At 34.1% G+C, this 22,111-nt stretch overlaps 6 protein-coding genes across 13 annotated transcripts; 3 read left to right on the forward strand and 3 right to left on the reverse strand.

Annotated features, from left to right (window-relative positions):
* Window positions 1-1,148: 1,148 nt before the first annotated feature.
* LOC126858168 (uncharacterized) lies at window positions 1,149-4,400 on the forward strand. 3 transcript variants are annotated; one of them, XM_050608259.1, is made up of 9 exons: window positions 1,149-1,627; window positions 1,717-1,782; window positions 1,865-2,075; window positions 2,160-2,280; window positions 2,446-2,551; window positions 2,634-2,879; window positions 2,958-3,116; window positions 3,208-3,293; window positions 3,543-4,400. In XM_050608259.1, exons 2-9 carry the CDS (start codon window positions 1,755-1,757, stop codon window positions 4,023-4,025), a joined length of 1,440 nt encoding a protein of 479 aa, XP_050464216.1. In that variant the 5' UTR covers window positions 1,149-1,627; window positions 1,717-1,754; the 3' UTR covers window positions 4,026-4,400. The 3 variants fall into 3 exon arrangements, with proteins under 3 accessions (XP_050464216.1, XP_050464217.1, XP_050464215.1); XM_050608258.1 differs by having other exon boundaries at window positions 1,150-1,782; XM_050608260.1 differs by lacking the exon at window positions 2,634-2,879 and having other exon boundaries at window positions 1,149-1,782.
* A 149-nt stretch (window positions 4,401-4,549) lies between these two features.
* On the reverse strand, window positions 4,550-9,693 carry LOC126858165 (uncharacterized). Of its 3 annotated transcripts, XM_050608254.1 has the most exons (10): window positions 9,573-9,693; window positions 7,705-7,991; window positions 7,120-7,240; window positions 6,874-6,986; window positions 6,522-6,654; window positions 6,314-6,451; window positions 6,139-6,248; window positions 5,690-5,896; window positions 5,257-5,581; window positions 4,550-5,050 (listed from the first exon to the last, which is right to left on the reverse strand). In XM_050608254.1, the coding sequence occupies exons 2-10, from the start codon at window positions 7,838-7,840 to the stop codon at window positions 4,639-4,641; spliced, it is 1,695 nt and encodes a 564-aa protein (XP_050464211.1). In that variant the 5' UTR covers window positions 7,841-7,991; window positions 9,573-9,693; the 3' UTR covers window positions 4,550-4,638. The 3 variants fall into 3 exon arrangements, with proteins under 3 accessions (XP_050464211.1, XP_050464212.1, XP_050464213.1); XM_050608255.1 differs by lacking the exons at window positions 6,874-6,986; window positions 7,120-7,240; XM_050608256.1 differs by lacking the exons at window positions 7,120-7,240; window positions 9,573-9,693 and having other exon boundaries at window positions 7,705-7,825.
* A 403-nt stretch (window positions 9,694-10,096) lies between these two features.
* On the forward strand, window positions 10,097-11,600 carry LOC126858077 (ER lumen protein-retaining receptor). Its single transcript, XM_050608107.1, has 3 exons — window positions 10,097-10,352; window positions 10,476-10,665; window positions 10,753-11,600. Exons 1-3 carry the CDS (start codon window positions 10,262-10,264, stop codon window positions 11,108-11,110), a joined length of 639 nt encoding a protein of 212 aa, XP_050464064.1. The 5' UTR covers window positions 10,097-10,261; the 3' UTR covers window positions 11,111-11,600.
* A 248-nt stretch (window positions 11,601-11,848) lies between these two features.
* On the reverse strand, window positions 11,849-13,018 carry LOC126858074 (DNA polymerase subunit gamma-2, mitochondrial). Its single transcript, XM_050608104.1, has 2 exons — window positions 12,476-13,018; window positions 11,849-12,396 (listed from the first exon to the last, which is right to left on the reverse strand). The coding sequence occupies exons 1-2, from the start codon at window positions 13,016-13,018 to the stop codon at window positions 11,971-11,973; spliced, it is 969 nt and encodes a 322-aa protein (XP_050464061.1). The 3' UTR covers window positions 11,849-11,970.
* Window positions 13,015-13,801, reverse strand: LOC126858083 (glutamyl-tRNA(Gln) amidotransferase subunit C, mitochondrial). The gene has a single exon (XM_050608114.1). The coding sequence runs from the start codon at window positions 13,474-13,476 to the stop codon at window positions 13,015-13,017; it is 462 nt and encodes a 153-aa protein (XP_050464071.1). The 5' UTR covers window positions 13,477-13,801.
* A 193-nt stretch (window positions 13,802-13,994) lies between these two features.
* On the forward strand, window positions 13,995-22,053 carry LOC126858055 (protein MTSS 2). 4 transcript variants are annotated; one of them, XM_050608056.1, is made up of 13 exons: window positions 13,995-15,008; window positions 16,067-16,128; window positions 16,440-16,513; window positions 16,632-16,716; window positions 16,828-16,919; window positions 17,004-17,293; window positions 17,380-17,679; window positions 17,937-18,065; window positions 18,544-18,613; window positions 18,698-18,997; window positions 19,077-19,216; window positions 19,335-19,696; window positions 19,871-22,053. In XM_050608056.1, exons 1-13 carry the CDS (start codon window positions 14,937-14,939, stop codon window positions 20,580-20,582), a joined length of 2,688 nt encoding a protein of 895 aa, XP_050464013.1. In that variant the 5' UTR covers window positions 13,995-14,936; the 3' UTR covers window positions 20,583-22,053. The 4 variants fall into 4 exon arrangements, with proteins under 4 accessions (XP_050464013.1, XP_050464014.1, XP_050464011.1 ...); XM_050608054.1 differs by having other exon boundaries at window positions 13,996-15,008; window positions 18,457-18,613; XM_050608057.1 differs by lacking the exon at window positions 17,937-18,065 and having other exon boundaries at window positions 18,457-18,613.
* The last annotated feature ends 58 nt before the right edge of the window (window positions 22,054-22,111 follow it).

Below are 22,111 nucleotides of genomic sequence, written 5' to 3' on the forward strand. Positions count from 1 at the left end.
CTTTTTATCTTGGCATGTATACTACTGTATTGCATAATTATAAGCTGAGAGCGAGAATAGAAATAATAATTGACAATATGGTTTTGATCACACAATCTTTGAGATTCAGAAGATTAAAAAATTAATTTACATCTTGTGCAGATTGACAATTTTTTTTTTATTTTTTTTTTTCAGGGGAGAAAATTTTTGAATTGTCGAATCTAGAAATACGATTGGGAATTGGCCAAAAATATGTTAACTTAAAAAAATAAATATTTATATCTTCGATAAACAAATATAATTAATAATAATATAATATAATTTTAAAACTATAATATATATTTCATTTTCCATTATTGATCGCAATTCGAAATCTATCACAAAATGATATTATATTCTCAAAGTATCGATCAATTATCATATATGACAACTTCATATGCGCGGTGATTGGCATTTTGCACAGTGAAAAAATTTCCAAGAATTTTCTGCTCTTATCACTTCATAGGCAGTGTTGAGTGATGCTCGCGTCTGCGCAGTAAAACATTAGCAGACGCTATTAGAACTCAATTAGTCGCATAGATATTTCATTGCAATAAGGGATATTTGGACCTTTTCTATATAAATTATATATACTACATATATATAATATTATAATAAAATATCTATATATATATATATATATATATATATATATATATATATTTAATACCGAATTTAATAAATTTTATATATTATTAGAGCATAAAGAGCATTAAAAAATATACATAATACACATAATGTATAAAGATTTCAAAAGAAGTAGCATCAAAGTATATACATACATACAAGTCTGTTAACACCGGTCATATGATCGATGACGCTACGCGCACACATAAGCTTTGTGACTAGAGTTGCCTTTTTTTAAAACAAATAACGTAACTCTTTTAAGAACAAAAAAAGTACACCAAATAAAAAAGTACATATTTTTTATATTATACATATTTTTTATTACTTTTAGCAATATCTAATAAGTGTTTATCTTTTTTGAAGACTTTTATTGCATTTTTACAATCGATACTTAAATTTAAATATATTAGCAATTTATTTTTAATTAAATTTAGAAAAGCTTTTCCGTTTCACGCATTGAACGCATAGATCGCTTGAAAATCTATAAATTATAAATTACCAGGCGATCTATGCGCTCAATGCGTGAAACGGATGCATTCATAGTAATAAATCACGTGACACGGTGACATCCACCGTAAAAATGATAATGAAAACTTAGTATTCGTAAAATAAAGTATTTTAGCGTACTTTATTATTTTTACAAAGTATAAAGTATGTTCGTCCAAAATAACGTACAATACTTTATTTTAAAGTACGGGTGGCAACCCTATTTGTGACAGATCTCCCATAGCCAAAATAAACGAAATCTTACTGTAAATTTTTTTGAATTTGAACGTTTATCTTCTGACTGTTTTCCCATTTGTGGATATTATGAAAAGAGAAATCTTTCTGGAATCTGCTGGAATGTTCTCTCGATTCATGTTCCTGTATACTAATAACATGTTCATGTATACAAATAACACGCAGAATGAGAAGTACTCGCTCACAAGAAATAGAAATACCTGTTTCGAAAAAGAAGAAAAAGAAGATACGTGGAAAAATTGTAAAGAACGTGGAAATAAAATAAATAATTTATACTTAAGTAATATCAGATAAGTTTGTAGAAAATTAATAGAAAAATGTTGCAATTAGAAACAAAACAAATAAATCCAAAGTTAAAATTTTACATTATGAAGAAAAGGCAACAGAAGAAACAAGGTATGTTATTTTGTTTGATTCTATGTTTGCTTTTATATCTGCTTTTCTATTTTTCTTTTTATATGCTTTAATTCAAAACAAGAGATCGAAGCGGAATGTTTGCGCCAAGAGAAACAAGAACGCGAGAAGATTCTAACAGAATTGAATGGATCACATGAAAAGTTTTCCATTTTGGAGAAAGAGCTTTCCAATTATAGAGAAAAAAAAGATCAGTTGCTTAAAGAGCTTGATGTTACAAACAAAATTTTAAAACAGACTGAGGAAGTCAAAATACAAAAAATGAATAATGACAGGTTTATATCTTGATTAAAATGTTGCAAGAATTGCAAGCTTTCAAAATTGCAATAAGAGAATTTAATCTTTACAATGTTTTGTAGAAATATGGTAATAAAGGAAAATTCGGCAGGGAAAAATAGAGAACATCTCACTCATCATAAGATAGCATTACAAAATAAAATTATTGATGCATCACCATTGTCTGCACCCATAATTCAAACCGTAAGTAGAATATTATCTATATTAATATTTTAATCTTAAATTTTAGTATTTGATATATTTGTTTGATATATATGTTATATTTCATTAAACTTGTATGTCATAATCTTGTATGTCAGAGAATATATTTATATTTGTATAATCAAATATGCTTTGATTTTTTAAAAGCCATTGATGATAATTAGTGCAGACAGCTTATCACCTGCAATATATCCGAATAAAACACATGTCAACAAAAAATTACCATCCAATTTAAATGGCGAAGTACAGCTAAGTAAATATACAAAGTTAATATATAAAGTTCACAATATCATATTTTCATTTTTCTTACATTTCATATATACTTTTTTTTTTAGAAACGAATCTGCATGTGCCAAAGCTGCACTCACCACTCACACTTGGAATTATGACTGATGATTCTAATCACAAAAGTGCATTCTCACCATTCAAAAAATACCCAAAACTATTGAAGTCAACTCCAAAAAATTCTATATCACGGTTTACGACAATTAGTACAGACAATATATCACCTGCAATATTTCCGGATAGAACACATGTCAACAAAAAGTTACCATCCATGTTAAATGATGAAGTACAGCTAAGTAAATATACAAAGTTAATATATTAAAGTTCACAATATTATATTTTGTTTATTTTTCTTATATTTACTTTTTTTTTAGAAACGAATCTGCATGTGCCAAGGCTGCATTCATCACTCACACTTGGAATTAATGATTCTAATCACAAAAGTGCATTCTCACCATTCAAAAAATCCTCAAAACCAGTCAAGTCGTCTCCAAGAAATTTTAAGTCACAGAATAAGACACGAATAAATACATGTAAGTATCAAATAAATAATTTATTTCATATAAACCACAGATTGATGTTACTTTATATCATTTAATTTCATATTGTATCATATTGGTGCAGATAATCTACACTCATTAAAAGAAAACAAGGATATTAATAAACAAGATATATGTGATGATAATTTTGCTGACATTAAGCTGAATCAGGTTGTTAAATATTATTAGACTTTATTATAAATATTATTATTATTAGACTTAAAATTAATTAAAAACTAATAAAAAAATATATCACTTTTTACATGTACAAAAGTATTTGTTTGATATAAAAGTAATAAAAATATTCCACAATATTTTAAAATTTTCAAAATCTAATATTTCGTATATAAAAACTTAATTTCTGTATAGATTTGTACATAATTTTTAATTTTTATTTTTTATTTTTATCTGTTAATGAAGGATATAGATGTAAGGATAAGAAGAAGCAGAATTTCTTTTGATTATTCTCATTTATCATCGGCTCAATTGCAACTTAATCCCTCTCCAGTTCCTTCTTTGTATCCATATTCTCCATATCTTTCTGATATTAATCCTAACTTAAATCTTCATGCATCCTCTACTTATATAACTTCTAATATCAACCCAAATTTTGTGCCTCCTTTGACTTATGCCAACCAAATTCCTTTATTATCTTCTGTTACTTGTGACGGTACTTCTTATATGAATCCTACTTATTTATCTCCCATTTACTCCAATGTGTCTCATGTTCAACTACCTTCTTCTTTGATTCCTGTTACTTGGTCTAGTACCTCTCATATCACTTCGACTTCTTTGCCTACTGTTAGTGATGTCAAATCAAACAATAATTCACCTCCAATGGTTACAACAAAAGTCTATTTTAATACTTTTTGTGGCGATTCACCTTCCTGTAACTCTTCCTGATTACAGTTACTGATACCCATCTCCATTACCAATGTTCCATTTATTAATTGTACAACCTGACAGATGGTCTATTTCCTAAGATTAGTTTTCTTCTTATTAAGAATGAGCGACGATTTATCTGACAGTATTATTTTAAATGCTGGAATCTACTGCAAATCAGAGGAGTAAGTGAAATTATGAATTCTAATTTTAATTGTAAGTCAAATAAATCAATGTATTTTTTACATTTATTTTCATGCAATTGTACGCATTTAATCTAGCATAACTACCTGAATTTATCCAATATCTCATCTAGAAACTTCCACAAATAAAGCAATTTTGTGTGATACAAACAGTATATTGTTAAAAAAAAAATTAAATACTAATGTATAAAAGTAAAATTAAATTAGATACTAACGTATAAAAGTATGATATATGCTCCAAATTTGCTATATATGTTGGAAGTTTTTTATATATATAAAAGATTAATGTTCTATCACATAATAATAATATTCTCTTATATAATCCCGAAATAAAAAAAGAACTTTCTTTTTAAGCATATTTAATGAATTGTATTGTATTTTTAAGAATATATGTAGACATATGACTAATTGCATAATAAAATTGTCATAGTTTAGGACACAGAGACTCGATTTACTGTAGCGTTGATGATGCACGGTGGCGTAAAACGTACGTAACGAATGGTGTTCCAGATGTTTACATATGTTGAAGATAGCGTGATTGCTATACCAATCGTTATTATGAAACAGCCGAGATAATTAATCATTTTTTCGAAAGTCCATAATTTTTTCTTGTCCGCAGTCATTTCCGTAATCCCTTGTTGTAGATTGTCTATAGATTTCGTGATTTGACTTGTGGTTGGCTCCGCTGCATCAATGAGAAGCGGCTGATCTTCCCGAAGAGTGCTAATCATCGGAATTTGGATGGTATCCTTTTTCTCTCCTTCGTCCTCGTAGCAATCGATAAATTCGCTTGAATATGAATTTGTCTCCTCGTCCAAGTCATCAAAGTAAAGATATGCATAGCTGTTGTCAAAAATTTGATATCAAAACATTTAAGTACAAATTATTATATATATGTATGAATTTAAAATAGTTTAAGAAAATGAAAGCTTTTTAAATTACATATTAAAAGTGTATATTCTGATAAATATGCATTTTTTTAAATATTTTAATTCCTCAATTTAGATATATATATAGCTCCATCTAAATATCTGTAATTCCTTATATACCTGTGAGGATTATTCGTGGCACTCAAGAAACCGTAATAGATTGAACGCGAATGAGCTCTGGAGTCTGTCGAACATTGTTCTTCGTTGTTGCATTTCTTCCGAGAACTCATAAAAATTTTTCTTTCGATGTTTGATGTTCGAATCGATCTGTCTTTTAAAACTAACATTCGGCTATATATTAGAGGCGGTAACACGAAGACCAGCGATCCAGTTAACGATCCACCGATGAGGGCCATGACGATATCGAATCGTGATACTGATTCACCTACGGCCACACTAAGTAAAACCACGGCCGATCTCATGGCACATCGTTTCCATCCAAACGCTGGAAGAATTCAACATGTATAAGAATATTTAATTTCAGATTATTCAATCTATTAATTAATTGAATTATTAATTAATTTTTCAATAAAAAATAAAATTTACGGCTTACTTCTCCGCACATTCCAATGATCTTCCAGATGCTGGAAAAGCGCTGAGTAACCGATTACACTGGAGAAGCACAATTGAAGAGCAGCTAATAGGATAGCAATATCGGCAATTGATCCCGATGGCATAGCTTCAAGAATATTAGCTGTCGTATTATCACCGTACTTCCATACAGCTAAGCAAGCGGTAAGGGCGAACAAAGATCCGCTTGCTAAAAAGGAAGAATTAATGTCAAGAATAACAAACAGGTATTTTGCAAAAATTACTCTGTAATCATAAATAAGATCATTTCGATATCGAAAAATCAATAGCCGCGAATAGTTATTCGATACATTAAACTGAACTAAAAAATTAAAATCTTTGAGAAAAATAAGATTTTTTTCTCGTATACGATCTTAATATTTACAAAGATACGAAAAAAATTAATTTAATTTCTCTTTTGTCATCTCTTACTTAAAAAGGAGAAAAATATGGCTCTGTCGATGTCTCCTGGCTGACGCATATCAACTTGTATCGTCATCAAGGTAGGATGCACGTCGAATTGAAAGGCTAGCATACCATACCTAAAATTCATTCGAATTGTTAATTTTTTTGAATTAATTGATCGAATTCGATTTTATGCGTATACCCGGAAATAAATTTATCCCACGTCGGTGAAGTGACCACTGGCGCAAAGTTGGATGATGTTCGATCATCAGTTATGATGCTCCACCATACTAATATCGCTGTTAAAATAACTGTGATACTGGAGCACGTTGCCACCCATCTATAAAACGATTAAAAAATTAGCATCAATTATAATAGTTATCATAATATAGAAAAAAAGTTTATCTCACTTCATATCTCGCGGACTACCCAGCCACATCAACGGACAAAGTAAAACGCCGACTATTAACAGCCAATAACAAAAAGAGAAATCGAAACGCTGTCCTGATAATTTGAGCCCGAATAGATGCAGATTCTGCGAAGCTGGAGTACAAATTATATGTAATAAAGGAATTAAATTTAATATGCACGAGATATATACCAATAAAAAATAACATGATAATCAAGGAAATGCTCTATTTCTACTGAAAGCGTAAAGGATACAAGGATGATAAATAAGGATGTATAAATGACGGATAATATATTTTAAAATAAGATCAAAATTTCTACTTTTTAATATAATGCAAGCTATCTATTATTTACCAACTAGTAAATTTGGAATACCGCAACCAAAAACTGTCAGATCTAAGAGCAGAGTGACAATAGATCGTGCGCGCGGTCCCATCGTGAATTCCGTCACAGCTGCGAGAGGGTAGCTGCAATTTTAATCGTTTCGAGATGTGGAATCAACATTTTTCAATGTGTTCTCATTGGAGAATATCTAAAAAATTTTCTAAAATTTTGGGCGTTCATTAGACATATTTTAAACCTTTCAATTTTAAAAAATACCGATTTTTTCGTAAAATTTGTGGATCCAGAGTACTCGCGATGATCCATGATTTTCCCAAGAGAATAGCCGTATAAATTTGTAAACTGAAGACAATGAGCACCAGAGGAATCCCATACAGTCCTAAAGAGATATATATCATATATATTTTTTATTAATATATTATTAAAATTTTACAATGTCTCTTTCTATAAAAATTGTAGCGATCTATTGATGTAATATAACTAGAGAATAAATAAATACATAGAGAATATTAAGAAAAAAAGAAAAAAAATTGTGCTGGCCTCTTTATACAATTTTATTAGCATAGAAATTATAATAATTATTATTTGATATTTTTTATTAATTAACTTATATATAAGTATATATATAAGTATAAGTATATATATATAACATTGCAAACAAATGTTTATCGTTTATATAATTCTCTTTTAATATTTTTTTATATTGAACTAAATTTATGACAAATGTTTTTTTGATTTCTAATTAGAACTCGATTCTTCTTTTTTTCTCGCAAAATATCTTAATTGTCTTTTCTTCGATGAACATTTCAGCGCAATCTTTTTTATAGAAAATGCAGGACTCACCGCATTGGACGATTGACCGCGGTAGCGCAATTATCGGAAACACGCCGAAAATGTCGACGATGCACAGAGTAGCGAAGAATAGCGATAATCCCGAATTCGCATCCCTCCAGCACAACGGAATATTCTCGTGGTTCATGCTGCGGAATCGTCGCTCACTGCGATACGTCCATCGTGGTGAAAGCCCGCGGACCGGTTCTCCGATCGCAGCACGCAATAACGTGGTAACTCGATATACCGAATAGAGTACGGATCAGTTTACCATCGGGTATGAGAGCCGCGAGGAAGACCTACAACATATGTAACTTTCGCGTTGAGCAAGCTGCTGCAAAGTAAATGATAGCGTTCACTCAAAATATCAAGTTTTGTGAGCTTTAATCAACATCTGCCAATATATATAAAAGTTTTTATTTTAAAAGCGAGCCGTCAATGTAAAATTTTGTAATATAAAAATTACATCAAAAATATGTAAATATAAAATGAAATATTATTATAGAGTATTTTGCGAAAAAAAAATTGAAAAACTGAGTAATATGTTTTTAAATATTTATAAATTAAAAATATTTTTGTCGCAAAGTTGAGAATAAAAAGAAGATATTTTCTATTATGTATATCTGAAGAGGATTGATGTAAAAATTATATACGGTAATATTTATACGGATTATACATTTGTGACGTTATTATTTATATATGCGACAAATTATTTAATAATTATTATTAATTTTTTAAATTATTTTCTACTAATACAATTTAACAAAGATCAGGATATTGCTAAATAACGATTATTATATTAATTTTTGTGCTTTAAATATCATTGAATTTATTTTTACTATAAATGTATTGAAATTAAAAAATTATATTAAACTGATAATGATCAACAAGCAAAAAAATTATATTAGTTATATATATATATATTTATCAATAGATATTTTTCTTCTTTAATTATTTTATTTTTATAATGATTACTGCAATAATACAATAATTAGCATTATCATTTGTTTCATAAGCGGGTGATGGCGGCGATTATATATATAAGATTCGTAGGCGAGTTTTCTGGATAAACTGATGGCATCGATAGCGAATACATCAGTTATTAAAAAATGATTTCAACTTCTTAATAATTTCAACATACATTTTTCATTTTATAATGTAAATGAATAATAAGATTAACATTCTTTTTCTTCTATCACGAATATTTTTTTAATTTTATTATAATAGTAATTTAATTATATATAAATCTAAATTGCTTCGTCAAACTAAATTCATTTTTGAAGACATATACTTATATTACAAATTATATATTTATTTGACAGTAAAGCATTGAATAATTTAAGAAAATTCTACATAAAAGATATAATAAGTATTTTAAAGATTTCAATCGTTAATCTCTGTCGCAAGACTAACAATAGAAAATAGAATAACGATAAGATATTGATGAACCATCTTATTTTCAATATTTATTATTATACATATATTTCAATATTTATTATATTATACATATATTTCTCTAATATTTTTCTATATATCCTAAAACTTTACAATTTTTTTATTATGTCTTTTATAATACGCTTTCGGTTTTATATTTTAATATTCCAAAAACAATGTATAATATACAGACACATTAATATTATTTTCGTTTTTATGCTTAATTTTGCAAAAGTCGTGCATATAATATATTCGTATTGCATAAAAGTTGCATGAAAGGGAAGTTTTTATCGTGTGATAAATGCGTCCTTCGTAAAAATTTACATTTCCACGAATGCCATGACATTCAATTCAGTTACTATCTCATCCGGCGAAAGAATGCTAAAATGTACGCATTTCATTGTTTAAAAAGACGCCTGGAGTCGGACATAGCTATTTTGCCATACAATAATTCGCAGCAGATTCTCCGACTTCCAGACGTCTTCTCTTTCTGCATTCTGTTGCGATTCCTCATTTCATTCCTCAACCGTTAACCTCAACATTTCTTCCCGTTGGAGAGAACGTCATTCTCCTCCTTCTATATCTCTCGATCATGAACTAAGTAACTCTTGATTGGCCATGCTTGACGAATCATGAGTTAAGCTGATATTACATTCGGATGACAAAATATTTCTCAGATGATGATTGGCTATCGAATAGAGAATTTCTAAAGTCTCTGTCAAATATTCTAAAAAAAGATTAAATAATTTTTTCATACTCTATAGATTTAATATAAAAATAAAAGCAGTAGTAAAAATTAAGGGCTCGAAAAATGATGGGACGTCACGATTGATATGTTCTTATTCTTTTTCAGAAGCAATAACATGGCGTATCCAATCAGGCTTCACTGCTTCGTTTAGCCTCGCAATTTCTTAATAAAAATTTATTTCATTCATCTTATCTGGTTGTTTCTTACATATTTCACGATCCTACTGAATATCAGATGTCATAGTTCGTAAATTTGTGGAGTCGGTGGGTCGGCCATCTGCTTCAGTTGCAGCCGGAGCCACGTCATATTTGTGTGCCGCTTGGAAGCAAGCAAGGCAAGCTGGCTTCCGCGTTTTCACGTTAAAATTACGTTCCCGTAACCGCAGACATGAATATATTCCGGTTGCTGGGCGATCTGTCGCACCTTCTAGCCATTATCATACTTCTCCTTAAGATATGGAAGACGCGGAGTTGCGCCGGTGAGTCGCGGTGTCTCTCCTTTACGGAGACGCGAGCGATTATGTCAAACGATGTGTTGCAATTGTACGCCCGCGACTACCCGCTCAGCTGACAGTTATCATCGACGCTTGACTTGTTCGCAGGTATCAGTGGCAAGTCCCAGATTCTCTTCGCGATTGTTTATACTACCCGTTATCTAGACCTGTTCACCACATTTATATCGGCGTACAATACATTCATGAAAATCATTTTCATCGTCGCATCCCTCGCCACGGTCTTCTTGATGTACGTCAAGTTTAAAGCTACGTATGATCATAACCATGATACGTTCAGGTAAGTCAGTCTTCTGTCGATATCTAATTATCTTATCTCCTATATACGCAAGATATGTGACACATGGATATGATTCTTTCGTTACAGGATCGAATTCTTGGTTTTACCCGCGCTTGTACTAGCGCTATTGATCAATCACGAATTGTCTTTTGTGGAGGTTCTATGGACATTCAGCATTTATCTAGAATCAGTGGCGATATTACCGCAATTGTTTCTGGTTTCAAAAACAGGCGAGGCGGAGAGCATCACCAGTCATTATCTATTCGCATTGGGATCTTACAGAGGCTTGTATCTATTCAACTGGGTCTACCGTTACTACGCCGAGGATCATTATGACTTAATTGCCATAGTCGCAGGACTGGTGCAGACAGTTCTATATTGTGACTTTTTCTACCTCTACATTACCAAAGTACTGAAGGGCAAGAAATTACAGCTACCTGCTTAGCTTCAGTTAAGAGTATTATCCTCTTGTATCGGAGAAAAGTTCGATTGCCCGTCTTCGGCATCATCGGTCCGAGATAAATCTGGGCAATCCTGGGAGGATCGTGGAACGCACATACAGTGTATGTTTCTGTCAAGTGTGGAATATCTCGCAGCATCTTTCCTTCTATCAAACATTCTTCCTTCCCCCATCTATCATCCTCTCGTGCAATGCCGCTTGCTGTGTTTCCTTTCCAGGATGAGATCTAAGTTGTCTTTATTATTCTTTCGTACATTTCAAGCAACATAATTTTAGAATCAAGATAATCGTTTATTTTATGAATTTAGGAATTTAACAATTGAGGATAAAAAAATTGTATAAAATCAGAATTTTCATTAATATTTACTGTTTATATCGTTGTGCAATTTTGAGTAATAAATATAGTTAATAATTAAATATATAATTATATATGTGATAATATACCATATCTTTTATAAATTTTAATTGGAAAATCTAGGAGTTTGTCATTTCAGTGAAGTAAATGTGCGATCGAATTTACAAAGCGTTTATATATTGCAGTCGGAAAAAAAGCGGAAGAAAAGGAAAGGAAAGCGCACTTACACATAATTCTTCTATATTAACATGTTTTATTTTTAAACCAAAAGGATTTCTGCGAGAGACGACCATCTATTTAAAAATCTAAATAAAAAATATTTTGCCATAAAAGTTCCAATTCCATTTATATAAAATAACAAAAACAAATATATTATAAATTTTTAGAAAATTTATTCCTTAGAAGAAATATGGATTTTCTTTCTGTTTGAATATTTGTAAAACATTTAGAAAAAAAATATTATCTTGTGTAAATGTGTTATTTCGGCGATTCAAGAAGAATGTAGGGTAATATACTTTACCAAATCAGAAATATGAACGGCTTCTTTAAGAGTCGTTGAGCGGTTTTTTACATAAACAATGCCATTCTTAAGACTAGTCTTATCCACTGACACGACGAACGGTATTAGGCACATTTCTATTGTTTTTTCTGTATTAGTTAAAATAGTTGATATTCCCTTCGTCCTAAACATATTGTTTACATGTAGTACAAAGCGATTTAAGTCTATATCAGTCTCATTGTCTTGTTTTTCTATGTGGACTGTAGTTTTATATGGAGATAACTTGGGATGTATACAAGCAATAGTTGATTTATCAAACATGTAACTATCGCAGAGTAACGCCAGACAGCCCCAGTCCAAAGAAGTGACATGTTCGATCATATGCATATCCGCAGCATTATTCTTATTGCTTTCAGTCTGTAAATAAATATCTCAGTTAAATATTTATTTTTTCTCACCCTCATTTTTTTTCGTAACATCTCATTAAGTACTATACCTGAGGATATAATTTGCGTATGCCAGGATAATAAGTAATCGTCTCTACAGTGATATTTCCAAAGGGAAACTGAGCTTCTATTTCCGTTACGTCGACATTTCTCGCTTTCCTCGCCTCGGCGAGCACAAATCTCGAGGGGCACTGGGAGAGCTTGCGCCACCAAACCTTGCGCTCTCGCTGCTTTTTGTGCAGCAGACTTTTTGACTCGGACGCATCGACGATCAAGTTGATCTTAGCGATTTTATGGGACGATATTCTAGCCGACAACAGAGACTCGTTCCACGCGTTCTTCGACATCGTGGCGAGCGTAGCGAGCGCGAACGGTAGTGGCTCGTCCATCGAATTGCTCCGCAAAAGCTGCAACGTGTCGGCAATCGAGTCACACGGGAACACATTGTGACGCGCCATCGTGACACAATGCGCGAACCAGTGCTCCTCGAGGTTCCTAAGCAGCAGTTTACCCTGAGGACCGTACGCGAAAACCCGCTCTGACAGATTGAGAAAGTGCGGGCTAACGATCCTCAGTACAGCTTCCAGATTCATCGTTCGGAGTCGGATCTGGTTGTCATCAGGGGCGCGACGAAATACTCTTCTTCTAGCACGGCGGCGTTCCTCAGTATCTCGCACCGATCGACGCCGTTTCGCGCCACGTCGTCCCGCAGAAGAATACGATCGTTCTCCAGGGTGCTGTACATCGGGCGCACCGTCTCGTCGATGCGCGCCGTTCGTAGCCGCTCGGCGAACGCTATCGCCTCCTCCAGGATCCGCTTACTCTGCTCGTACTCGAAGCCGACTAGCGCCAATCTTTCGAGCCTCCTGATGATCGCCTCGTCGATCACAGGCTTCTTATCACCGCGCGATTGGTTATTGATATTTTCCACCGCTTGTTGTTGCTTCGCTTGTACCATCGAAGAACGATACGTCTTTGATGATGTAATCGGATGCAGAGGAATTATGACATTTTTGTCAAAGAGTTTGCATGCTCGTCGTACGGCGTACATGCTTGATGATAATCAGCTGATCGGATTTGATCTTTTTGCCTAGGTCTACTTATCTTGTCACAGACGCTGAGAGAATTGGTATCTGTCTCTTGTGGCTACACTTTTTATATTCGTTACTTTCGTCTTTCTGTCTTCTTTTAGAAGAAAACACAACTTTTCATTTTAGTGCACGGGAAAGTACAATTGTGAATATAGTCCGATCTCTTCGAATTGTTGATTGTCTAATTTACTACAATTTTTATTTATTCTTTATTTATCAAGCTTGATTGGTTACGATTTGGGGTACACCAAAAATACCCTATCCGACAGCCAATAAATGTGTCTGAAATTTGTCATATAGCAAATAACTTTAGAAGCGAGTTCACGCTGCTTCTGGTGAAACTATAATTTTTTATTATTTTATCTATTCTTATATATTCTTATATAATTAATATTATTATCATTATTGATAATGAGCGTACACATGAAATAATAAATAAATAGATTTAGACATTTAGTAGGAAAATATCAGAAATTCACTATCGAATCTGTATGTCATTTTCGAGTCGAACATATCCAAAAATTCATGCATCATGACTGTTGATCCTGAAGAAAGACTAATCGGCAATTTAATAACGGATGTACACATAACAACATAATCTTTTTTCATCGAATACATCGCCAAGTCTTTTCAGAACCAATAGTCATGATGCACAAATAATATCTAGACGCAATGTTTCCGATCCAAAACCCCGGAAATGAAGGCATTTCTGTATGTGTGTATTCCTGCATGTGTGTGCGATCTACGCTGCGTCTATGCCATTCTGCACCAATCGGAGTCTCATTGTGCAGCACATTGTCATCGCTCTCTCTCTCTCTCTCTCTCTCTTTTCCCTCCTTTTCCCTCTCCCTCTCACTTTTCCCTTCGAGATAACGATTAGACGCATACTTGAATAACATCGATCCCGATTTCTAGAACGAGGTCACCACGCAGGGGCAACGATCCGCGCGCGGAGCGAGCTCGATCACTATCGCGCGTACGCCCGTCGTGTTGTGTTTACGTACGTGTATACACACATAATATAAACGAAGCCAGTCGCGCTTTTGCATCGTCGTGAACCGTCATAGTGAACCAGAGAATAGTGAAGATCATCCAGGATCATTGGCCTCTCTTCGCGCTTTCGTTATTGGTAAAGTCTACTCTCTAGCAACGAGTCCGCGTCACTTCGCGTAGACGCGTCCGGACTTCTTTCGTCGCCGCCATCCTCTTTGCCGTTTTCCCCCTCGTTTTTCTCCCTCGCTCTCGCTGTCGACCGAGAGATGACAAGTTACATCGCTCGTCCTCGCTGGCGGCGGTGCATCGTTTCCGCGAATGTCCGCGTCGATGACGCAAAGTGAACTCGTCGCGCTTGCTGTGAGAGCGTTCGCCCCGGGAAGCGTCCCCGTTGACGGATTTAGGCCAGTCCAAACAATACAAAAAGATGGACGCGACGATAGAGAGAGAGTGTAGCGCGTTGGGCGGTTTGTTTCAGCAGATCATCACTGACATGAAGGTGAGGAGACGTTCCGTTCCCGATTAACAACCGAATTTCACGTTCTGTCAATGTTTATATGGAAAATTAGCCTCATTCAATCGCACTTTTTACATTATCCTGTGATTTTTTCTCTTGTTTTTTTTTTCTTTTTTTTGAAAGTTTTTTGAGTATCCTTTCATATACATATTATGTTATGTTTATGAAATCTTGTCTATATGTGAAGATTTTTATATTGTTGGAGATTATATTTTTGATTATCCTTTCTCTTTAGTTTACCTTAGATCTTTAGTTTATATTAGTTCTTTGATTTATATTACTGTTATATTGACTTTGTGTGTTATGGAAAATTCTTTATTTCTGGAAAAAATGACATTTTTATTATTTAGAATCAATTAGAACAATAAATCAATAAATTTAACATTGTGAATATACATGTATTGATGTTGTAATTCACAAAATGCATATTACATATGAATTATTTGAATAAAAGTATTTTTCAATAAGATTAAAAGTGCTGTTTTTTTTTAAATTACAAACATGAAGTAAAGCACTATATGTCTTAATAAATAATCTAATTTTATTAAGAAAAATGTTTTTTATTTGTGCTTTTTATGCTTACAAATATCATTGTTGTTAAGATTGACAATAATAATCTAGTTCTATAATTGAGGTGTTTTTATTTTTTCACCATTTTTTTTATAATTTTTTATGGAAAAATAAAAGCTTTAATTTTAAGCACATAAGCAAGAATTGTAATATATATTTTTATATTTTTTATATCTTATAACATATTTATTTTTTAATAAAATAAGAATAAAAGCACTTGCTCTATTTTATATCTACAAGATATTTTATATTTACAACAGCATTAAGAAAATATGCTTCATAAACTAATACTGTCTGATTGAAGAGAATATATGGGCATATATGATTATATTATCTGTCACTAATACATCAGTTTAAATTGCTCTTTGACTAATGCTTCAACTAATATTGTAACAATATCAATATTACATTAATGGATTCTCAAATTTTCAAATAAGACACATTATAATATCCTTTTTTTCTTTTTATAGAATGGAGCACCACTTTGGGAAGATTTGATTTCAAAAGCTACAAAGTTACATGCAAGTTTGAGGTGAATACAGATTTATATATATTTCACTATTATTTATATATATTTCATTATTTATATATTTTCTATAATCTTCAAAAATATATAGAAAATCTGTATTGAAGATTTTTTATAAATAAAATTTTATTACAAATGTTTGCAATATTAAGTGTAAAAAATTTAATTCATTTTTTTTATTTTATCTCTTTATCTCATATATTTTGTTGTATATTTTTAATCAAGTGGAGGTTTATATAAATAACACTATATATATATATATATATATATATATATATATATATATATGTTTTAATATGCAATATATATTATTGCAGAGCTGCTCTCTTGGCTATTTCTGCATATCTTGAGACTTTTCAGAAAATAGCAGATGCTGCAACTAATGCCAGGGGTAAGTTTTCACTGAATTGTAATAGAAATTATATTTTTTACTATACAATTAAAGTTTTTTGCATTAAGTAAGCAAATTAAAATGAAGAAAAATTAAAATAATACTATCTCTGTTTAAGGTGCAACTAAGGAAATTGGAACAGCACTGACACGAATATGTTTAAGACATAAGGCGGTAGAAACTCGTATGAAGTCATTTACTAGGTATGTTGAAATATCTCTTAACAATAATTTTGTATGCATTCGCAGAGATATATTTGTTTTAGTTTATTAGCATTACTTGTTACAGTACTTATATATATTATTTCTTTTAAGCGCTATTATGGACTGCTTGGTGCTGCCTTTACAAGAGAAATTGGAAGATTGGAAAAAATCTTTGATCAATTTAGACAAAGAACATGCCAAAGGTTAATGATTATTACAATATCATAAGTTATGTTTTTAAGAAAAATATAATTTTTTTGTTACAATCTATTTTTTGCTACTTTTAGAATTCAAAAAAGCAAGGGCGGAGTTAAAAAAACGCTCCACCGATACTCTACGTCTGCAAAAAAAGAAAGCGCGAAAGGGACAAGTTCACTTACACATCCAGGGACAACCTCAAAATCATGGGACGTGTTCCAGCGATGTGGAGCTCAATAGGATGCTGGAATCGTCGGCGGCGGTTGTCCAGGAGAAAAGACTGAGTTTAGAAGAAACGGAACGAAAAGCCGTCCGTGCTGCCCTTCTCGAGGAGAGAGGCAGATTTTGCCTCCTTGCCCGATTCCTGAAACCTGTACTTGTTAGTAGACAGATATACATTTATATTTATATGTATATTTATATGTTGATACCTATATATACATAAATGCATAATCAATAATTTAGGATGAGGAGATAGCGATGTTAATGGAATTGACGCATTTGCAAGAGGTGTCCGATCAATTACAAAGACATGCCGCATCGCCGCATCATTTACCGCCTGCATCCGAGCAGGTAATAACGGACATAAAAGGTTGCGACGTTACTCAATGGTCGTTGGCTACGCCGCCGTCGAGTCCGTCGCTATCTCTCGGATCGAGGAAGAGCTCTATGTGTTCGATCAGTTCTCTAACTAGTAGCAGTAGTGGATCTTGTAAAAGTCATCCAAGCCCGTCCGGACATCCATGGCACAGATCGCTCTCTCAGGTAATTACGCGTTGGTAATTAGTCCTCCTAGTATTTCTCTCTATTCTTTTTTTTCTTCCTCTCATTATTCTGTGGATTGATTTATTAGGTATTTTTTTTACACATTGCATGACATGGTAACACTATTAATGCAATGCAAAGCTGCAATGCACCTAGTAGTATCTTCCACATAGATTTTACAGCACGAATCGATCGCTCTGTTTGTCCGCTGAGCGACAGCTTATTGTACGTGGTAGTCGATGTTGTACTCGTTGTAGCCGGTCGGTGTCAGGCCCGCCAGCATCAGCGGTATCGCGACACTGCGTCATTTGACGAGTGGCAGTTCCCGCGATTCTGGCTTCACGTCTCAGGACACGTTGTATAACCAACCGATTTCCGAAGATCAGGTAAGGTTGTTTAGTGATGTTTGCAAAGTCTGTGATGTTTTACGATGGTCTTCTTATAAGATATTGAACCGAAAATCAATTGTTTTCTTGATGAACTTTTTCAAAGAATTAAAAATAATTTTCTCGAAACAAATTATAATTAAATGTCAATTCGATAACTGAAAAAAAAAATTAAGTTTTATCAAAGAACTGGTAGAAGACCTGTGTGCAATCTCACAAACTTCTGCCACTTAGTGACTAGTTTTCTGGCTGCTAGATCGGCTTATATCTTCCTTATAGCAGTTTTACGCAGATTCTTTAGCTTAACTTTGAAGAATGCATTATGCATATATTTTGCTGCGTCGTGTATCATTAATAGTTACCTAAAGACACATCATTCCGTGCTTTTTAGGTATCGAATGTATCTTCTCTAAGTAATCAAAGTAGCGGTTGTACTGTAACAAGACCCGTGACAACTTCAACTTGGCCTGATTTGCAGGAAACGTCCGTTCAATACAACCGGCAAAATCCGAGTGCAGTAAACGAACGGCCGCATACCATTTCTTCTGGTAAGCTGTATTGTGTAAAGCATTGACGAGCATGAGTGCGATCTTGATTCATCAATCACATTTATCTTTCTTTACTGATTCTAGCGTACGAAAAGGGCCATCAGAGACCGGCGCTCAGCGTCTACACATTCCAAGCGCCAGATCGTGACGGTAGCGGTTGTTGCCACAGCCAACCCGCCTCTCCGGTTTCCTCTTCCTCGTCGTGTTCTTCCTCGAATCAGCAACTATCTAGGGTACAACTTCGTAGAAATAACGGCGGCACTCGTCCGCCTATACCGAATAGATGTTCTAGTTTAGAACGACCAACAATCCCAGTGAAGAACGAACCACCTGGAAGTCCACGGGGGAAACCCAAGTTACCTCTTCCGGCTCATTTGGCGAAAGGTTCGCATAACAAATCTTATAATACTACGTAAGTTATATGATGTTAAGAGAGACCTATAACAATTTTATTATGATGTAGAATTGGCAACTCATCAGCTCCAACAGCCAATGTACGTAAATATGCACGAGTTGGCGAATCTAGCTGCTAGTCGTGCTCAGGAAATGCAGCTTCCACTGCCTCCTCCTCCAGCCTTGTTAACGACACCAAGCACCGATAAGGTATTGAAACAAGAGCGACAAGACTAGATAAGACATTTTAAAACAAATGTTTTAAAAGAAAGAAGAAATTTTTTTTTACATGTTTTCACATGATTCATTGCTCGGTCGAATTGTGTAGACCGAAGCTCCGGAAAAAGATGCTGGCAGTCAAACGTCCGAGTCCAGCTTGGAGTCTAGCAGTGGATACGGAAGCCAAAATACTTTGCCGCATTCGCATTCACTTCATAATCAAAACGAGAATACGTGGAACGTACCTGGCATGGCTGCGACTATGCTAATGACACGCAGGGGATCGGCACAGCAAGTGATTAGACCACCGCCGCCGACGAGACGCACATCCACTGTCATCATCACGCCTCCCACATCGTCCATCAATGAAGACCGTAGTGAAAATGTTTGTGATGAGATGGAGAATCTTCCTCCACCACCTGCGTTCCTTCTAGAAGGTTCTTCGCCTACAGCCAGTCCTACGCCACAAAGGTAGAAAAATCGATGAGACTCTATTCTTATATAATTTCTCTATTTCAAGGTGTTTAGTGTTAAAATGATTTAATTCTTTTTTACTTTTAACTGTAAAAATCAACTTTATAAGAAAATCTTTGGATTTTCTTGAGAGACAACGGCTCTGTTTTAACCATCTGTTTTTTCTTTTAGATCCATTTCAGTTTCCGAAACGGTGAGAACTTTGACCGAATTGCGTCATACTCCGGCCAGTCCGTCACTTTTACGGAAGGCTACCTTGCAACAACAAGTGCATAATAATCCTTCAAGCGTCCAACATAATACCGTGCTACAGATAACTCGTTCATCGGTTGAACGTTCCTGCTCTGCCGTTCGTTCGACGTCCCAAGAACGCGGATCTGTCGGTGCGCAAATAACCGGTAGTGCAGCCGGTGGGGGTTCAACTCAGATTATTCAGCAGGCAAGCCAAACCCAAGGACAGGGACCTGGTGGTGTAGGTCAGGGTTTCATGGCAGTGCTCAACGCGAAGCTCATTGGTACGATAGGCGGCGGCAATGCCGCGGTCGGCGTGAACGTCAGCAGCAGCCCTAAGTCTCTCAGGAAGCAGTCAATTACGGAACAGCAGCAGCAACAGCAGCAATCCAACAAAAACGTCAAAACAGCGGCTCCCGGTTTCCTCGAGACTCTGAACGCTAAACTGGCTCAGCAACAGCAAGCCCTGCAACAGGTGGGGAACAACGGGACAAGTAGATCAGCGAGTGTCAGGCGCATCATGGGCAATCGTGTGCCCATCATGGATCCTGTGCAAATGAGGGACTCCCTTATGGATCAGATCAGACGGGGCACTTCGCTGAGGAAAACCAGCGGCCCGATCAACGATCGTTCGGCACCCAAAATCTATTGAATAATCCAGCACTGCGTAAGTTTGTAACGTCGCGTTCCTTTACGAATTCCACGAGCAACGTTATTCTCTCTTTTGGATATAATTGACTCGCGAGATGCGAGAGAAATCACGATAAGCATCGGACAGTAATTAATATCTTCTGAATCTTCATCTATATTTTCGTGCATGATTTTCGAGTTACGTGCGCGATACTATAACACGCGATAATATAACGAAGCCGCCGTTATGTTTATCTGTTCATTTTCTCCGATAACACGCAGGCTCTATATTAAATCGATATATGATTTCTTGTATAATAACACACGTGTATCGAAATATTGCGCGCAATTGAAAAATTATTTTAACGGATAGATTTTAATGGCGTTATATATACGATTATATTATAGCATATAAAATATGGAAAGGATGCGCCGTAGAAAGAGATTTTTATAATGTATCAATACTTATAAAAAAAGAAACTGATTTGATTAGGGAATTGTGTCTCACAAGATCCATATCGATACAACGACAATACTCCAGTACAACTTGTGTCTCATAGTTGTCTATTTTTTCTGCTTGAGACGAACGATTCTCTTGTTACTCCATTATCGCTTAGTCTGTAATTGAATATGCAATTGGGATCTTTATGTGATCTCGCGAAAATCATACATAATTTAATATCGAGCTTGTGTATTCAAGACGCGAGACTCATCAATGCATATCGGTTTACTATATCTTTCTCTTTTATATCATATGTCTTTTTTCATTTTTATATGAAAAGTATGAGTTTATTTTGCTATAGTTTTTGTTTTCTTGATTTCATGAGGTTGCTGCGGCGTGTGTTTAATCGTCGAAATCGATGGCCGTTTCTCCAGTAATGTACTCTTCGCCATCGAGATCTAATTCTCGGTTACGAGAGAGAAACGGTGATATATATATTCATATTAATAATATACACTGTATGACATCTCTTTCTCTCTCTCAATGTCGATTAATGTTAATATGCATATGTCGCGCCTTCGCGAAGATGATTACACTCGTTGTCGCTTGCAAGCTACATTTTGACGACGAGAAAAATATCTCTATTAATTCTGAGCGGACGCTCCGAAATGTTATCGAATATTAAATCATTATACCGTCAAGTTGTTAGAGAATTTTCTTTTTTATATACACATATCTCTTTGCGTTATATTACGTCATCGTATTGTCGCCAATATACACTGCCCAAGCGTGCAAATCGAAATCATACATTCATCACTCATTTAACACGTGATATACAGCGAATACTGATTATTACTGCCAATTACATTCATCTCCTTTCATTCCTCGCATAGTGTTAAGTTTTCAATGGTATTGTAGCGAACCGGCGCGATGAATAGTGTATAGCGAGCAATAGCGCATATATATATATATGTTTATTTATTTCAAGAAGCATTTAACTGTATACACAGCGTGAATAAATAATAATACTTCCAGAAAAAATTTATCTACACATATTTGATGTTTAATAATATTTGTTCTTTTTGCGAGATTCAAAAACACGAATAGAG

The sequence above is a fragment of the Cataglyphis hispanica genome, chromosome 24, assembly GCF_021464435.1.
Source record: "Cataglyphis hispanica isolate Lineage 1 chromosome 24, ULB_Chis1_1.0, whole genome shotgun sequence".
NCBI lineage: Eukaryota > Metazoa > Arthropoda > Insecta > Hymenoptera > Formicidae > Cataglyphis > Cataglyphis hispanica.

Coding starts and splice junctions, on each gene's coding strand:
- LOC126858168 (XM_050608258.1), top strand. CDS start 1,704: ATGTTGCAATTAGAAACAAAACAAATAAATCCAAAGTTAAAATTTTAC. Junction 1,783..1,864: donor AAGGCAACAGAAGAAACAAG/GTATGTTATTTT, acceptor ATTCAAAACAAG/AGATCGAAGCGGAATGTTTG. Junction 2,281..2,445: donor CTGCACCCATAATTCAAACC/GTAAGTAGAATA, acceptor ATTTTTTAAAAG/CCATTGATGATAATTAGTGC.
- LOC126858165 (XM_050608254.1), bottom strand. CDS start 7,840: ATGAACCACGAGAATATTCCGTTGTGCTGGAGGGATGCGAATTCGGGA. Junction 6,987..7,119: donor CAAATTTTACGAAAAAATCG/GTATTTTTTAAA, acceptor TTAAAATTGCAG/CTACCCTCTCGCAGCTGTGA. Junction 5,897..6,138: donor CATATTTTTCTCCTTTTTAA/GTAAGAGATGAC, acceptor CTTCCTTTTTAG/CAAGCGGATCTTTGTTCGCC.
- LOC126858077 (XM_050608107.1), top strand. CDS start 10,262: ATGAATATATTCCGGTTGCTGGGCGATCTGTCGCACCTTCTAGCCATT. Junction 10,353..10,475: donor GAAGACGCGGAGTTGCGCCG/GTGAGTCGCGGT, acceptor ACTTGTTCGCAG/GTATCAGTGGCAAGTCCCAG. Junction 10,666..10,752: donor CATAACCATGATACGTTCAG/GTAAGTCAGTCT, acceptor CTTTCGTTACAG/GATCGAATTCTTGGTTTTAC.
- LOC126858074 (XM_050608104.1), bottom strand. CDS start 13,018: ATGAATCTGGAAGCTGTACTGAGGATCGTTAGCCCGCACTTTCTCAAT. Junction 12,397..12,475: donor TACGCAAATTATATCCTCAG/GTATAGTACTTA, acceptor ATTTATTTACAG/ACTGAAAGCAATAAGAATAA.
- LOC126858083 (XM_050608114.1), bottom strand. CDS start 13,476: ATGTACGCCGTACGACGAGCATGCAAACTCTTTGACAAAAATGTCATA.
- LOC126858055 (XM_050608054.1), top strand. CDS start 14,937: ATGGACGCGACGATAGAGAGAGAGTGTAGCGCGTTGGGCGGTTTGTTT. Junction 16,920..17,003: donor AGACAAAGAACATGCCAAAG/GTTAATGATTAT, acceptor TGCTACTTTTAG/AATTCAAAAAAGCAAGGGCG. Junction 17,294..17,379: donor GATTCCTGAAACCTGTACTT/GTTAGTAGACAG, acceptor TCAATAATTTAG/GATGAGGAGATAGCGATGTT.